The sequence below is a fragment of the Suncus etruscus genome, chromosome 8 (assembly GCF_024139225.1).
Source record: "Suncus etruscus isolate mSunEtr1 chromosome 8, mSunEtr1.pri.cur, whole genome shotgun sequence".
Lineage (NCBI taxonomy): Eukaryota > Metazoa > Chordata > Mammalia > Eulipotyphla > Soricidae > Suncus > Suncus etruscus.
The window spans coordinates 10,092,290-10,110,301 of record NC_064855.1 but is presented as its reverse complement, the minus strand read 5'-3'; the positions used below and the strand labels follow the sequence as shown (position 1 = coordinate 10,110,301).

The 18,012-nt window shown below is 49.8% G+C and overlaps 1 protein-coding gene across 1 annotated transcript; it reads left to right on the top strand.

Annotated features, from left to right (window-relative positions):
• Positions 1–757: 757 nt before the first annotated feature.
• Positions 758–17,641, top strand: EI24 (EI24 autophagy associated transmembrane protein). Its single transcript, XM_049778577.1, has 11 exons — positions 758–894; positions 4,426–4,534; positions 10,389–10,534; positions 12,334–12,394; positions 13,191–13,257; positions 13,705–13,829; positions 14,160–14,279; positions 15,081–15,192; positions 16,231–16,342; positions 16,465–16,539; positions 17,274–17,641. Exons 2-11 carry the CDS (start codon positions 4,493–4,495, stop codon positions 17,434–17,436), a joined length of 1,023 nt encoding a protein of 340 aa, XP_049634534.1. The 5' UTR covers positions 758–894; positions 4,426–4,492; the 3' UTR covers positions 17,437–17,641.
• Positions 17,642–18,012: the final 371 nt, after the last annotated feature.

The following is an 18,012-nucleotide window of genomic DNA, read 5'->3' as shown; positions in this document are numbered from 1 at the left end:
ACGCTCCTTCTTGTCTCGGAGGCGGGGCTGAACGGCCGCGCACCATTCCGAGGTTCCCATAGGCTCCGGTCCCGCCCCTAGTCTTGGCCCCGCCCTGTTTGTAGAGGCGGGGCCGAGGGCTGCACGACGCCCAGAGGCCCCGCCCCTCTTCTTGGCCCCGCCCTGATCCTGTCCCTGGAGGCTATGATGAGACCCCGCCCCTCGCCTTGGCCCCGCCCTATTCTTGTTCCCGGAGGGGACTTCCCGAGTGCCCGCCCCTCCTCTTGGCCCCTATCCTGTCCCTGCCCCTGGAGGCGGGGCCGAGCAGGCGCGCGACATCGCGAGACTCCGCCCCCTACTTTGACTCCGCCCTGTCCCTGGAGGCGGGGCCGAGTAGGCTCGCCATATCCCGAAGCCCCGCCCTTCGCCTTGGCCCCTCCCCGTTCCCGGAGGCGGGGCTGACCGCCGCGCAAACAACCCTAGACCACGCCCCTCACCTCACCGCCACCCTATCAGCGTTCCAGGAGGCGGGGCCTAGCCGCAGCGCGACGTCGCTATAGGCCCCTACCCTTCTCTGGAGGCGGGACTGACAACACCCTGAGGTCACGCCCCTCACCTGGGCTCCACCGAATCAGTGTTCTAGGAGGCGGGGCTTAGCTGCAGCGCGAGGTCCCTATTGGTCCCGCTTCGCATACCAGACCACGCCTACTGTCCCGCCCAGGCGCTGGGCTGGGCTGTGCGTCCGCGCACGGCGCCTTCCCGGCTTCCCGGGCATGCCCAGTGCTTGCGGGCGCAGCGGCGCCGGCCCTGGCAGCAGCCGGGCGGGAGCGGGAGCGGGGCGGCGGGGCGCGGGGGGCCGCGGGGGCCGGGCTGGAGCCGGAGCCGGAGCCAAGGTCGCAGCGAGCGCCCGGGAAGGTAGGTCGACCGGCGCGGGCTGTTTGGAGCAGGCCTTGGGAGGGCTGGAGCGAGCGTGCTCGGCCTCGGGGCCCCCCTGGAAACTTGGGGTGCTCCCGGCTGTCAGCCTCGGGGCTCCCTCTGCTGCTGGGGGCTGTTGCTCCACCAGGACTCGGGTTCAAGCCGCCTAACTATGGGGGAGATTAGAACCCGGGTCCCCTATGCATAGAGCAATGGGGACCCCGAATCCCATGCACCCCAATGCACCTCAGGCCTTGAATCTACCACCCCAACTCCACCTGCACCTCTGTTCTCTAGAACTTGGGGGGGTGTCTCAGATCACTTTTTTCCTCCAGGCCCTCTTTTAGAGCAGGTGGGGGGGTCACCCCTAGATGTTCGACCTGGATCCCAGGTGCATAGAGTAATGGGGATCCCCGAACCCCCATGTCCCCCCATGCAGCTCAGGCCCTGGATCTGCCACCCTCACCTCCACCTCCATGGCTGGCTCTGTTCTCCAGCATTTGGGAGTCTCAGTTCACTTTTCCTCCAGGCCCTCTTTTTGGGCAGGTGGGGTCACCCCTAGATGTGTCTGCAATCCCGGGTAAAAATGTCCTTGCAAGGTCGCACCGGGGCTGGAGGTGATCAGAGCCCCGTGGTTGAGCTAAACCTTAGCAGGGAAATAAATCCAAGGGGCACTTCTGCAGGGACCATTGCCCTGGCTGTCCTGCCCTTAACCACTTTAAAAATAAAACCAGCAAGGAATTTATAAAGAGACTTTAATTTATAGGTGAGGCAGAGAACCATTCTGGTCTGCACCCCAAAATCTCCCCCCAAGCCTTTGAGCTTCATCCTGCCCATAGCCTCCCTTGGCTGAATTATGCTGGGCTGTGGTGTCTCCAAGTCTGGGACAGTTTCTTTCCTGCACCCTCTGTCTCCTGTCTGGAGCGCACACAGGTGGTTGGTTACCTGTGGGCTTTTGCAAGCCCTGGCCACCTCTCTGGTGGTGCCTGAGGCCAACTGGGTCAGTAAGTAAGGCTCTTATTGCCCAAGTGGTTATAGGTCAGGCAAAACCTGCTGAGGTTTTGGCAATTTGGGGTTTATATAAGCTGCTGGTGAAATGCTGCGGGCTTTTTAAAGTGAGTGGCCTCCTAAAAAAACAGAATACCCTGCAATTGTTTGTTTTATTTTTGCTATTTTGGTTTTTTTTTTTTTGGGGGGGGGAGGTTATACCTCGTGGTGTTCAGGTATTATTCCTGGTTGGTGCTTGGAAAACCATATGGGATGCTGGGAAATTGAACCTAGATCAACATATGCAAGGCAAGTTCCCTCCATACTATTGTCTCAGTCCAGCCCCACCCTGCGATTGGTTGGATAAAAGTGGGGAAGAACTTGAGACTAGTTCTTGATAGAATTTCTAAAAACAAAGGTTTTTAGGGGCCAGAGAGATAGCATGGAGGTAGAGCATTTGCCTTGCATGCAGAAGGATGGTGGTTCGAATCTGGGCATCCCATATGATCCTTGGAGCCTGCCAGGAGCGATTTCTGAGTGTAGAGCCAGGAGTAACCCCTGAGCGCTGCCAGGTGTGACCCAAAAACCAAACCAAACCAAACCAAAACAAAACAAAACAAAAAACCCAGAAAGGTTTTAGAAATCCTGACCCTGAGTGCCATTTACAAACTGAGGGTGTGCTCAAATGATAGAATATGCCCAGCATGTGTGAGGTTCTGAGTTTCAGACCCTAACACCCCTGGGAGTATCTTGTCTTAAAGAAGACTGTAGGGCAGGGGTCTCAAACTCAATTTACCTGGGGGCTGCAGGAGGCAAAGTGGGGGTGAGGCAGGGCCCCATAAGGGATTTCGCTTACCGAATATTCCCAATAAAAAATTAGTAAGAAAAAAATCGCATTAAACATTTGCATACCCCGGTATTTGAAGGCAGGCTGCGGGCCACAAAAAGTTGTACAGAGGGCCGCAAATGGCCCGCGGGCTGCTAGTTTGAGACCCCTGCTGTAGGGGCCATAGATAAAGTACAGGGGTTTGATCCCTGTTTAAAGCCCTGCCACCGCAAATGTGATACCCAGTACTGCTGGGAGTAAGACCTGACACAGAGCCCGAAGAAAGACCCCAGGCGCTGCTAGGTGTGGCCCAAAGTTCTTGCTTTCCCCAAAGTCAGGAATTATCAGGATAATAGGCTCCCTTGGAGAGGAGGGAAGGAGACTTAAGACTTTCAGGTTCTTTTTTCCTGGCAAGCCCTCATTTAATTGGAAAATATATGCAGTGGGACTGCTTTGGGGTTTTAAATTTACATGTGATCTTTGGACCTGGTTTTAGCCTCTTCCCTGTTTTGTTTAAATTGAACACATTTCTTCCTTCCTTCCTTCCTTCCTTCCTTCCTTCCTTCCTTCCTTCCTTCCTTCCTTCCTTCCTTCCTTCCTTCCTTCCTTCCTTCCTTCCTTCCTTCCTTCCTTTCTTTTTTTAGTTTTTGGGTCACACCCAGCAGTGCTCAGGGGTTATTCCTGGCTCCAGGCTCAGAAATTGCTCCTGGCAGGCATGGGGGACCATATGGGACGCCAGGATTCGAACCGATGACCTGCATGAAAGGCAAACACCTTACCTCCATGCTATCTCTCCGGCCCCTGAACACATTTCAGTGTGTTCTACAGCTCATGTTAAACGTGTATTTGATGTGTTCATGCAGCTCTTTAGAACTGGAAGCGTAGGGTGGTCTTGGTTGCCAGTTTCTCTGCTCATCTTTAACATCTCCACCGGCTCGAGAGCCCCAGAGTGCCCCTTCTTGTGTCCAGATGTGTCCAGATGTGTGAACTTATGCCGTGAGCACAGTGATCTCATAAGAGGTCACTGAAATATATTCTTGCCCGTGTCTTGAATTTATATTCTTTCTGTTTTGTTTTGTTTTTGGGTCACACCAGAAGTGCTCAGGGGTTACTTCTGGCTCCCGCTCAGAAATCTCTCCTGGCAGGCTCAGGGGACCATATGGGATGCCGGGATTTGAACCAATGACCTTCTGCATGAAAGGCAAATGCCTTACCGCTGTGCTATCTCTCCGGCCCCATCTTGAATATATTCTTGTCTGAATATATTCTTGCATGGATAGGCAGGATGATGGGAATACGAGGAGCATATATCCATCCCGGGATTCAAGGGAAGGCAAGTACCACAGTGGTTTTACAACCCTGTTGCAGTGGATCTAGTCTCCCTGCAGTTCTTCTCTTTTTGTTGTTTTTTTTTTTTGGGGGGGAGGGCACACCTGGTGGCACTCAAGGATCACTCCTGCTTCTGTGCTCTGAAATCGCTCCTGGCAGGCTCAGGGGACCATATGGGATGCCAGGAATTGAACCCAGGTCCATTCTGGGTTAGCCACGTGCAAGGCAAACACCCTACCTTTGTGCCATCGCCCTGGCCTTTCTGCGATTTTGTTGTTGAGCCAGTTGGCTTCATTCACACGGGAGCCCAGGAAAACCAGCATCACGTGAAAATGTGCAGAAAGAAACTTGGCTTTGAGATAAACAGTTTTCCCTCCTCCCTTTGCCAGGTCCTTCATGATGCAAGATTTCGGGAAGGTGCTGTCTACTTGGTGTGGCCGGTAGTGGGGCAGAGCTATGGCTGACAGTGTCAAGACCTTCCTCCAGGACCTGGGCAGGGTGAGTAGCATCTGTCTTCTAGCTGCCTCTGCACCTTTTCCGGTTGTTTGGAGGGATTGCTGTTTTATTTTTGCCTTTTGCTTGATGTGAATTTTGTCTTTATTTTCTGCGTCTCACATGTTCAGGTTTTCATTCTGTTCCACACTCAGTACTCTAGAGATAGTCTTTATCCTGTCTGTTGGAGAAGCTTGGAAGAGTCACTAGAACCCTGCTGAGCTTGGCTTCTGAGCCTTTATTTTTCTTTACCTTTGTTTTGGAATGATATTAGACTTGGATAAAAGTTCCTCTGATGCTCCTCTTGTGTTTCCATTGTCCATTTTGCACCAAATGAAACAAATGACTGTTACTGTTACCTGTGCTATTTTATTTGGATTCACAGTTTAGATCCTGTCTTTTTTATCCATCACTGCATGAGGTGCAGTTGATGCTCTAGGAAAAGATCTGTTGAGGATCTAATTACCCCAATTACTATAGCACAAAATTCTGTTATTATGGGGCCAGAGCCATAGGGGCCTTGGCAACATGGGTTTGAGCTCTGGCACCCCATATGGTCCCCTGAGCCCTGCCAGATCTAATCCCTGAGTACAGTGCCAGGAGCACCACAGGGTGTGGCCCCAAACCAATTAACCAACCAGAAATTATTGTGTTTAGTCTAGCTGTGGGCCCTACATCTGGGTTCTCAGGAGCAGGTGAGAAGCTGGTTCCTGGTGTGAGGGTGGAGAGTTACTGGTAGCGATAAAAGTATGTTACCTTTGAGTAAAAGTGAGGGCTTAAAGAATGTCTTAAAAGAGCCAAGGAGAGACCAGAGAGATAGCATGGAGGTAGGGCATTTGCCTTGTATGCAGGACTGTGGTTCGAATCCCAGCATCCCACATGGTCCCCTGAGCCAGCCAGGAGCGATTTCTTTTTCTTTCTTTTCTTTTTTTTTTTTGGCATCTCCAGGAGCGATTTCTGAGCTTAGAGCCAGGAGTAACCCCTGAGCACTGCTGGGTGTGACCAGAAACAAAACAAACAAACAAACAAAAGAACCAAGGAGCCTTCATGCAGTGTTATCTACTTTTTTTTTTTTTTTTTTTTGGTTTTTGGGTCACACCCGGCAGTGCTCAGGGATTATTCCTGGCTCCAGGCTCAGAAATAGGCACGTTCTAACTGATGACCTCCTGCATGAAAGGCAAACGCCTTACCTCCATGCTATCTCTCCGGCCCCAGTGTTATCTACTTTTAATACCATCATCTCTTTGTCTGGCTGTTCTGGCGCTATAAAATGTCAAGCCTAGATCAGTTCTTGCTTTTTTTCCCCATTTCCCCCCCCCCCCCTTTTTTTTTTTTTTGTTGTTTGTTTTTAGGCCATACCCAGCAGCGCTCAGGGATTACAACTGGCTCTGCCCTCAGAAATAGCTCCTGGCAGGTACAGGGAATTATACAGGATGCCAAGGGTCAAACCTGAGTCTATCCCAAGTCTGCTGCATTCAAGGCAAATGCCCTACTACTGTGCTATCTGCTATCGCTCTGGCCCAATTTTTTTTGTTGTTGCTTTGATCTTTGGGCTACACCAGTGAGACTGAACTTGGGGACTATCCTGTCTCTGCTCTGTGGTCTTTCCTAGTGATGCTTGACCCACATGGTGCTGGGGATCAATCCTGGGCCCCCACATGCAGAGCTTGCGCTCAGCCCCCCTTTGTTGTTGATATTGTGGTGCTCCCACACATGCAACTGTGGTGCTCGCATTCCCGCCATGCTGCTTGCTGAGCTTGGTGCTTCTTTTCCAGCTGCTACAAACACTCTTAGTCATGGCCTACTAGTTACAATTTCAGTACTCAGACGTGGCTCCACACATGTACAGAGATTGTGCTTTCTGGCTGTGGCCCTTGCGTGGCTTTTCCGCTGTATCACTCATGGAGGACACAACCCCTTGTTGTGGGGCTGTTTGTTGCACACGTGATGGATGCACTGGACATCACCTGCGGTGCCAGAAATCACAGATAGCAGAGCTGACTTATTGTGCTGAGCACATGTGGGACGCCAGGGATTTGTGCCTGAGACCAGGTGCTTGCAAAGCAGCATTCTAGGCATCTCTGCATTAATTATCCCTACTGAACCCCCCCCCCCCCAAATAAAAAACAGTTCTATAGTGAGCTGCCTACTTGCTTTCCTGCCTCCTGGACTGTAAATAGGTGCAAGAGGTGGAACTTCTATTGTTATCCTGACCTTGACTGGTCCCTCTCCCTTTTGAACCAAATCAGCATCACTATTGACAGGATTTGTGTGACTTTCTTTTGTTTTGTTTTGTTTTGTTTTTGGCTTTTGGGTCAGGGTTTACTCCTGGCTCTACCCTCAGAAATCGCTCCTGGCAGGCTCTGAGGACCACATTTGGGATGCCGGGATTCGAATCACCATCCTTCTGCATGCAAGGCAAACACCTTACCTCCGTGCTATCTCTCTGGCCCCATTTTTGTGAGTTTTTTTTTGGGGGGGGGCACACCCGATGACGCTCAGGGGTTACTCCCGGCTATGTACTCAGAAATTGCTCCTGGCTTGAGGGTCAAAATGGAACGAGATGTGGAACTTTAAAACGAAACCAGAAATTACAAGAAGGATCCCATTAGTGGTCTTGTGTAATTCTGGCCTTTTTTTTTTGTTTTTTTTTTGTATCCTGGCATTTATGTAATTTGGTTTTCTGTTGTTTTGTTCTGGGGACACACTCAGCAGTGCTCAGGGGCTATTTCTTGTCCCATCTGTAGACTTTTTTGTGGTGCATGTGGTACAGGGGATAGAACCAGGTCAGCTACATGTAATGCATATCCTATGCAGGATTTCTGCAGCATTCTGCCTTTTTCTGATAGCCATGTAGGGAAATAGCCATCCTTGTATTTGGGTCCACTTGTGATTTTGAGGTGCCTTTTTTTTTTTTTTTAGCCATATCACTAAGTTTGTGCCTTCATGAGTCTGTCAGTGATACCACCCCACATTGCAACTGGATTTGTTGTCTGCTTAAACCATAATTTCCATAATCTTCTTCTAATAAGTCATGTTTCTTATTTTGCTTGTTTGTTTTTGGGTCACACCAGGCAATGCTCAGGGGTTACTCTTGCCCTGCACTCCAGAATAACTCCTGGTGGGCTTAGACGTACCCATGGGATGTCGGGGATCGAATCCAGGTTGGCTATGTGCAAAATAAGCTCTCTTTCTGCTGTATTATCACTCTTGAGTGTTTCCATACAACCTGCACCTAGTTCCTGGGAGATACTCAGTGCGTAGGTGGGAAGATGGGCTCATGAATGAATGAGTTGTTTTCAGAATTGAGAGATGGTGCTGTCGTTTCTACCACTACGTGCTTTTCAGGTGCGGTTGGCAAGTGCCTCTGTCATTGTCTTGATTGACTGAGTCTTCTTCACCCCTAGGGTGTACTCTAGGGACAGTGCTCCCCTCCAGCACTCCCACTAGGCTGTGTCTCTGTGGTTCTGCAGAAACAGAACTTATTTTTTTGTTTTGTTTTTTTGGGCCACACCCGGCGGTGCTCAGGGGTTACTCCTGGCTGTCTGCTCAGAAATAGCTCCTGGCAGGCACGGGGGACCATATGGGACACCGGGATTCGAACCAACCACCTTTGGTCCTGAATCGGCTGCTTGCAAGGCAAATGCCGCTGTGCTATCTCTCCGGGCCCAGAAACAGAACTTTTACTTGCTATAGTTTTCTTTCTTGGCATCTTTCTCCAACTTTGTCCAGTCCTGCTCCTCTGTAGGAACCAGCATTGAAGCTCTCCTTTGATAACACAGCAAGGGAATCTGTCTCATAAGGAGAGGAGCGGAGCCATAGCACAGGACACAGGGGGCTTGCCATACACGCAGCCAGCTTGGGTTTGATCTCTGGTATGCCACATGGTTCCCTGAGTACTGCCAGGGGTGATTCCTTAATGCAGAGCCAGGAGAAAGCCCTGAGCACCACAAATGTGGCCCCAAAACCAAACAGAGGTATAAGTAGAACAAGCAGTAAGTGAGCTTAAGGTCTTAAGTGTTGGTGATGTTTGTTACACCCATGGGTGCCAGGTTGGTCTAGACAAATATCTTCTGTGCCAGATGGAGAAGACAGGACATGATGGACAGATAGACTCAGGAACTCCAGCCCTCAGGTCTCTGTTTAGCTGCAAGGAGGCATGTTGTGGGCCTCCACTGAAGGTGTGAGATTAACATCAAGGCAGGTGCCTGCAGGCCCGGAGCATCGAGCTCCCTGCAGTTGGGCATCCTGCCCACAGGCACTAGCTGGGTTTGATTCTTAGACTGATTCTGTGAGAGGTTGCTGCAGAGTGTGTGGCTGCGGACCTTTATCAAGAAAAATCTGGGGGGGCCGGGCGGTGGCGCTGGAGGTAAGGTTCCTGCCTTGCCTGCGCTAACCTAGGACGGACCGCGGTTTGATCCCCCGGCGTCCCATATGGTCCCCCAAGAAGCCAGGAGCAACTTCTGAGCGCATAGCCAGGAGTAACCCCTGAGCGTCACAGGGTGTGGCCCAAAAACCAAAAAAAAAAAAAAAAAAGAAAAATCTGGGGGCTGTTTCCGGTAGCAGTGGCCTCCTAGAAACTTCTTTTTTTTTTTTTTTGTTTTTTTTTTTTGGGCCACACCCGTTAGATGCTCAGGGGTTACTCCTGGCTATGCCCTCAGAAATTGCCCCTGGCTTGGGGGGACCATATGGGACACCAGGGGATCGAACCGTGGTCCTTTCTTGGCTAGCGCTTGCAAGGCAGACACCTTACCTCTAGCGCCACCTCGCCGGCCCATCCTAGAAACTTCTAAGTGCAGCATGTGCTGCTGGACTGAACCTCCCACTTGAGCACATTCTGGGGAGCTAGTGAAGAGCAGGGAAGAAGGACCCATATTTCTTCACTCAGTGACTGTCTTGTGGCTCTCTAGAGAAGGGTCACTATTCTTAGTAAATACCTTGGAGAACTTAAAGGAAAAGGATCTGAGGGAGCAGCCTACTCAGATTATTCACAAAAAAACCCTAGATCTGTGTTTTTTTGTTTTTGTTTTTGTTTGTTTGTTTGTTTTTGGGTCATACCTGGCAGCGCTCAAGGGTTACTCCTGGCTCTATGCTCAGAAATTGCTCCTGGCAGGCTCGGGGACCATGAGGGATGATGGGATTTGAACCACCGGCCTTCGGCATGCAAGGCAAATGCCCTACCTCCATGCTATCTCTCTGGCTCCTAGATCTGTGAAAAAATGTCGGACTGAATGTTACTGTTGAATTGGAAGGTGTTCAGAAAGTCTCCAGTCTTGTAGCTTTTATGTGAATAGGGATTTATTAAAAAAAAAAAATGAGGGCAGGAGGGACCAGAGCAACAGCACAGTGAGGAGGACATTTACCTGGCACATAGCCAACCTGGGTTTGATCCCTGGCATCCCATATGGTCCCCCGAGCCTGCCAGGAGTAACCCCTAAGTGCTGCCAGGTGTGGCCTCAAAAACTGAACTTAAAAAACAAATGTGGGGGCCCCGGAGCAATAGCACAGTGGTAGGGTGTTTGCCTTGTACGGGGCTGATCCAGGACAGACCTTGGTTCGATCCCCTGCCTCCCATATGGTCCCTCATGCCTGCCAGGAGCAATTCCTGAGCCAGGAATAACCCTTGAGCTTCACCAGGTGTGACCCCAAAACAAAACAAAAAAAGAGGGCTGGAGCATCACATAGTTTCCTGAGCATTGCTAAGTGTGCCCCCACCCCCCAAACTGAACTACACAAAAAACAAGCTCCTATAAAATCGATAGTTCCCCAGTACAGTGGTTCCCAGTGTTATTTCAGTTTACAGTGTGCCACTGTGGAAAGTCCAACTCTTCCCTTTTGCGAATCACATGCTCATCTGCAGGGAATCAAGGACTCCATCTGGGGAATATGCACCATCTCCAATCTCGACGCCCGGATTCAGCAGAAGAGAGAGGAGCAGCGTCGAAGAAGGGCGAGCAGTGTCCTGGCGCAGCGGAGGGCCCAGAGTATAGAGAGGAAGCAGGAGAGGTAAGGACGGGCCCTGGAGGGTGCCCCTTGGAAGCAGGTTCTTGGTGTAGATGACTGATACAGGTCCAGTTTCTGTTTGTTTTTGTTTTGTTTCGGGGCCACACCTGGTGCCACTCAGGAGTTACTCCTGGCTCTGCACTCAGGAATTATTCCTAGAGGTACTCCAGGGACCATATAGGATACTGGGATCGTACTCAGGTGGGCCATGTAAAGGGCCAGCACCCTCCCCGCTGTACTATTGCTCCAGTGATACAACCAAAATGCTTGATTTTTATTTTGTTTCAGCCCCCCATTAAATTAAATAAAGGTCTAGTGACAATTCTTATTCAAATATCATGACACTGACATTGATCAGGTGATGGAAAAAAAAATCACAAAGGAGGGCTGGAGAGGTAGCACAGCGGTAGGCATTTACCTTACCTTGCATGCGGCTGACCCAGGTGGGACCCAGTTTAATTCCCAGCATCCCATGTGGTCCCCCAGCCTGCCAGGGGTATTTCTGAGTGCAGAGACAGGAGTAACCCCTGAGCACTGCTGAGTGTGGCCCAAAAACCAATCTATCAATAAAGATGAAAAAAAAAGAGAGACTGGGAGGGGCCGGGAAGGTGGCGCTAGAGGTAAGGTGTCTGCCTTGCAAGTGCTAGCATAGGACGGACCGCGGTTCGATCCCCGGCGTCCCATATGGTCCCCCCAAGCCAGAGGCGATTTCTGAGCGCATAGCCAGGAGTAACCCCTGAGCGTCAAACGGGTGTGGCCCAAAAACCCAAAAAAAAAAAAAAAGAGAGAGAGAGAGAGAGAGAGAGACACTGGGGCCGGCGAGGTGGCACTAGAGGTAAGGTGTCTGCCTTGCAAGCGCTAGCCAAGGAAGGACCACCACGGTTTGATCTCCCGGCGTCCCATATGGTCCCCCCAAGCCAGGGGCAATTTCTGAGCGCTTAGCCAGGAGTAACCCCTGATCATCAAATGGGTGTGGCCCCCCCCAAAAAAAAAGAGATTCACAAAGGAAGCTATTCAAATTGATGATTACTTCTAGGAGAGCTGATATGGGTTTATTTATTGCTTAAGACCCATTTAACAATCCTTAATATTAAAATTTTTGGCACACTTGGGAGTCACCCACTTTCCAGCCTGAGGTGTGTAATTCCTTCTCTTTATGAGGTTCTCTCGCTCCTTTTCTTCTCATATTTCCTAAATTAAGCTATTTTCCCTCACAAACATATATATGACTATTTCCTACTATGTAAATATTCTTTAGAAATATGTTTAGCTTTTTTTGCATTGACAGTAGGAGGAAAATAGTGGCTGGAAAGATATTATGTTATCAGTAAAAGATATGAAAAAAGGACTAGAAGATACTGCCCTTGCATTTAACCAATCCCAGTTTTTGTTTTGTTTTTTTTTTGGCTACACCGGTGACACTTGGATTATTCCTGGCTATGCTCTCAGAAATCACTCCTGGCTTAAGGTTATATGGTTATATGGGATGCTGGGAGATTGAACCTCGGTCTGTCCTAGGCTAGTGCATGCAAGGCAGATGCCTTACGGCTTGTGCCACCGCTCTGGCCCCATAACCAATCCCAGTTTGATCCCTGATACCACAGGTAGTCCTCTGAGTACTGCCAGGAGTGATCCCTTAGCATAGAGCCAGGAGAAAGCCCTGGGAACCACCAGGTCTCTTTCCCTACCTCCCCCTAGAATAAGTAAAGCAAAAGCAAAAAGATATGAAAACAGAAACATAAAGAATGACAACATGAAATAACCTGTATGCCTTACAGTCTAAATGCCAGTGTCTCTTTCAGCGAGCCACGTATTGTTAGCAGAATTTTCCAGTGTTGCGCTTGGAATGGTGGAGTGTTCTGGGTAAGTTTTTTTCCCTCCTCAAATTCCATGTACCCTGTGCCTACATTGTTGCTCCATTGGTAGTTTCCAGCTGTTTTTTCAAGATCTAAGCAAGTCACTTTCATTCACTGGTACATTATCTGATACCAAAATCCACACCCAAACTGTTTATTCCCACTCATCAAACACTTGTATTAAATGTTTGGGATGGTCCTGAATAGAACAGCTCCAGCTCAAGCTGAAGTGAAATTTGAACACTCTGAAGAGGAGCCAGGAATTTTCTTTGACTTGGAAATGTCAACATTTCATACATGTTTTCAGATCTTAGCTGTATCAGTAAGTTGTTATTGTGTGCTGAGTAGAGTTCCTATATTTCAAAAGAATTATAGGGACTCTAGTCTAAGGATTGTATCCTGCTTTTGGGCTGCTATTTCTCCGTCCCTAAACTTGGCACTCTTTGGGGTGTGTTTACCACTTGGCATATTGAATGATGGACATGGGTTCAGTTTGAGGGCTTCATTGGGTTTTCCTGATCTATAAATAATTTGGGGCCTGAGTTATAATAACAAAGGGGTAGGCCAAGATTTGCTTCCTTGCATGTGACCAGCCCCGGGACAAACCTGAGTTCTATTCCCGGCATCCCAAATGATTCCCTGACCCTGCTAAGAGTGATTTCTGAGCACAGAGCCAGAAGTAACCCTCAAACTCTGCCAGGTGTAGCCCCAAAACAAACAAAATCATAATAATTTTCCTGAAACTTGGAACTCCTGTTTCTAGGGCAGCCCGTTAATGACGACCTTCCTGTTTCTTCTTTTAGTTTAGTCTCCTCTTGTTCTACCGAGTGTTTATTCCCGTGCTTCAGTCTGTAACAGCACAGATTATCGGTGAGTGGTGAGTGGACACAGACCTGTCCGTGAGGTGGGACACGTGGGCACTGATCTGTCTTAATACTTCTCCTGTCCCCAAAACAAACATCCCAATCCTTTGAGAGACTCTTGCTGTCTGAGGGTAGGTCATTTTACAATTATGGAAAAGGAAGTGAGTGAATGAGTTACTGAGGTGAAGTGAACTCAGTCGTGATGGCTGGAAAGTAGAGCCAGGTGGTTTTTGCAGGTTGTGTTGTGACAGCTCAGTGGCCACTAGCTCAGCAGGTTTGCCCCAGAGATAGGGCTTTGGAACTGACGCTGTTGCCATATGTAGGCAGGTCTTCAAAGTTTACCATGGAGGGGTGGGCCAGTTAGGGACAAGGGTGTTGGGCGGTATGACGGGGAAGAAGCACCCACCCATGCATGGCATGGTCCCTCATTTGTTCCTCTTTCTCCCTGGTCTAGGTGATCCGTCACTACATGGCGATGTGTGGTCATGGCTGGAATTCTTCCTCACGTCGATTTTCAGTGCTCTCTGGGTGCTCCCCCTGTTTGTGCTCAGCAAAGTCGTGAATGCAATTTGGTTCCAAGTAGGTACCAGCAGGAGGGGCCCAGCGGGTGGGTAGGTGGACAGATGGACAAGTGGTGGCCCCAGCTGGTCGTGACTGCAGAGGGGACAGTTTTGCAACCTTGATCTGTGTTGGCCAAGTAGCTGGCAGGTGATCTTGGCTCCTCCATAAAGGAACTGTTGTCTTCAGTCATTGGGGCATCCTGTGTCCATCTGGCTGGACACCCTGGTGATCTCAAGCAACTTTTCTTAGCTGGCAGGTCTTCAAGGAATGGCCGGAGTCTTGGGGGTCAGGTTTGGAGATTGGGTTATGGGCCGCCATGTTTGACTGAACGGCTCTTCTCTGCCACAGGACATAGCTGACCTGGCCTTTGAGGTGTCGGGGAGGAAGCCTCACCCCTTCCCGAGTGTCAGTAAGATCATTGCCGACATGCTCTTCAACCTGCTGCTGCAGGCTCTCTTCCTCCTCCAGGTGAGCCTCAGAGGACCAGACAGACTAGTTTCCTGGGGGTGGAATTGCTCCATCAGTCACAGTGATTCTTTTCTTTATTTTGGGCCATACCTGGCAGTGCTCAGGGCTTACTCCTGGCTCTTCACTCAGGGATCCTTCCTGGCGGTGCTGGGGGACCATATGGGATGCTGTGGTTTAAACCTCGGTTGGCTGTATGCAAGGCAAGTGCTCTACTTGCTGTGCTGTCCCTCTGGCCCTAAGATAATGATATTTTTACACCCCTCCCTCAACTAGAAAGACTTGAACATTTTAGAATGAGAGCCTCAGTCTCCCCATTCTTCCCTGCATCTCTGAGCATGCCACCCCCTCCTCCTTATTTAGAAAGCAGCCAGAGGTCTTGCAGGTGGGAGAGTGTTGGGTGACACATGACAGGTAACATGTCAGGACACTGAAGCTTTGGTTCATTCTTGTTGTATGTGGGTTTTTCACTTGTTTTTTTTTTTTTTTTTTTTTTTTTTTTTTTGGGTTTCTGGGCCACACCCGGCGGTGCTCAGGGGTTACTCCTAGCTGTCTGCTCAGAAATAGCTCCTGGCAGGCACGGGGGACGATATGGGACACCGGGATTCGAACCAACCACCTTAGGTCCTGGATCGGCTGCTTGCAAGGCAAACACCGCTGTGCTATCTCTCCGGGCCCTTGTTTTGGTTTTTGCAGTGCTGGGGGATCGAACCCAGGACCTTGAACATAGCCACTAAGTCACATACTCCCTTACCTCCAGAATCCTGATGCTGTATGATTAGGCTTTTTGTATTTGTTTTCCAGGGGATGTTTGTGAGTCTCTTTCCCATCCATCTGGTTGGTCAGCTGGTCAGTCTCCTTCACATGTCCCTTCTCTACTCGCTGTACTGCTTCGAGTACCGTTGGTTCAATAAAGGTAAGTACCCCTAGAGAACTCAGAAATGGAGTTCCAGCTTGAATGTACTGTGGTTAAGGAGATGTTTTCAACTATTTAGAAGTTTTGTTTCCTTCTGAGCAATGGGCCTTCAGCGGGAAGTAGCTCCTTTTCTTGCCTAAAGGGTGTTTAACCCTATTTTTGGAGGGGGGAGGTAACACCCAGTGATGCTCAGGGGTTACTCCTGGCTATGCACTCAGAAATCGCTTCTGGCTTGGGGGACCATATGTCTGACCTAAGTCAGCCACCTAGGACACGTGCAAGGCAAATGTCCTACCACTGCGCCATCACTCTGGCCCCACAAAAGGTATTTAATCCTTAACTGAGGGAGTGGAGGGAGAAAAGAGCCACATTGTAGTTCCTTTATGGCTTTTCATGTGGAGTCCCTCATTTAAGCTATAAAAATGCCATTCCATGGAGCGATAGCACAGAGGTAGGGCTTTTGCTTTGCACACGCCAACCCGGAAATTGAAAGATTCAATTCTTGGCATCCCTTATGGTCCCTCAGGCCTGCCAGGAGTGATTTCTGTGCCCAGAACCAGGAATAATCCCTGAGTGGCCCCGAGTTTGACCCAAAAACCAAAAAAAAAAAAAAAGAAAAAGAAAAAAAAATGCCCTCCTTGAGCAAGAGTCATGCTGAATTGAAATGAAATCACCACCCGTGAATTCTAATTCTTCTGGCACTATTTTCAAGCCCTGGGGCCTGCTTGCCAGATGCGGTGGTTGGACCCAGCAATGGGTTTCTGCAGGAAGGCTGCTTTTTGCATTTCTTCCAAGAATAATTCTGACAAAGGACACCTGTATCGTGATTTGTCATGCGCTCAGCTGCTTGTTTTGAAATGGTGATGGTGGAATTATAGCTGGGAGCTTTATGTTGGTGAGCTCTCACAGACACACCCTAGCTGCACTCTGAGTGGTGGATCATTGCAAAGACTGGCATCAGTTGTCTGCTACATCATGCCTGACCACTTAGCCAATGGGGAAATGTGTGTCTGACTTCTCTGGGGCTCCTCATTGCAGGAATTGAAATGCACCAGCGGCTATCAAACATAGAGAGGAATTGGCCCTACTACTTTGGATTTGGTTTGCCCCTGGCCTTCCTCACAGCAATGCAGTCCTCCTACATTATTAGGTAAGGGGCCAGAGGGACTCAGAGGGGGACTGGTATTGATGTCAGAAGCCTGAGTGTCTGTCTGTTGTGGTCAAAGCTCTGGTTTTAGCATTGTGGCTCATCACTATTTTATTTTTTTACAGTGGCTGCCTTTTCTCCATCCTCTTTCCTTTATTCATCATAAGCGCCAATGAAGCAAAAACCCCCGGCAAAGCCTAGTAAGTATTATGCTACAACACAGTAAGTAGATAAGCCTTTTTTTCCTGGTCTAAGGAGTCAGGCTGTGTAATAGCTTATCTGAAAAAGTGTTCATTTTTGGGTTTGGTTTTTGTGCCACACCCGGCAATGGAGACTTCCAGGACCATGCAGTGCTAGGGATCAAACTTGCGCCTTCAGTATACAAAGCACATTTTTTTTTTTTTTTTTTTTTTGGTTTTTGGTTTTTGGGCCACACCCGGTAACGCTCAGGGGTTACTCCTGGCTATGCGCTCAGAAGTCGCTCCTGGCTTGGGGGACCATATGGGACACCGGGGGATCGAACCGTGGTCCGTCCAAGGCTAGCGCAGGCAAGGCAGGCACCTTACCTCTTGCGCCACCGTCCGGCCCACAAAGCACATTCTTATTCTTAGCCTTTTGAGCTATTGCCCCAGCCCAAGGAAAGGGAAAGCCTTCCACACTCCACTTTTTGGGCCACGCCCAGCAATGCACAGAGGTTATTCCTGGCCCTCTGCTCAGGAATTACACCTGATGGTGCTTGAGGCACCACATAGGATGCTGGGGATCAAACCTGGAGCTGCCTGCGAGGCAAATGCTCTCTGCTGCACTATCTCTCCAGCTTCCTGAAACATGCATGGTGTGAATTCTACCAAGCCATGTCCCTATCACACACGCCCTCGCCCCCAATTCTTTTCCAACCACTGGAGACTGATGAGTTGGGTCTCTTACCTTTCAGCCTGTTCCAGTTGCGTCTCTTCTCCTTGGTGGTTTTCTTAAGCAACAGACTGTTCCACAAGACCGTCTACCTGCAGTCAGCACTGAGCAGCCCCGCCTCGGCCGACAAGCTCCCTTCGCCGCACCCTTCCCCTGCCAAACCGAAGTCCGCTGCGGGCCACTGAGTGGTCTGCTGCCCACAAGACACAGGGGGGCCAAAAGCTGGTGCAGCTCTCACTTGGCTCCCCAAGCCGGGAAGGCAGGACCCACTCTGCCAAGGGCCCCCTGCATATTCCCGTCTGTTGGAGGACTCGGAGCTTTTGTCTCTGGTGCACGTAAGGCAAGGATCTTCCTTCCTGCCACCCGGATGTGGATTTTCTTTCTTTACTTTTCTTCTTCTTCTTTTTTTTTTTTAAACATCGGTGAGTCTGCAAGGACCATGGGGTTTCCTGCAGCTCCTTTTTAGCATTTGCCAGTCCCCTGTGTCTGGACTTATCGGAATAGTCTGATTTTTCTCCCTGTGCCATTTACCGCCCCCCAGGCCTCCCCTCCTTGCCTTTCTCCGCCCTTGGATGAGTGGATTTTTGTAATTCTAGCTATTGTATTTCGTGGAGTCGTCGTTTTTGTTGTTTTCCTGTGAAGCACATATTTCGGATGTGGGAGGCCAAGGAGCTTCCCCGATGCTCCGGCCTCTCCCTTTATAGCCATCACTGTCTTGTTTCTTGTAACTCAGGTTAGACTTTTGGTTTCTCTTGGTCCAC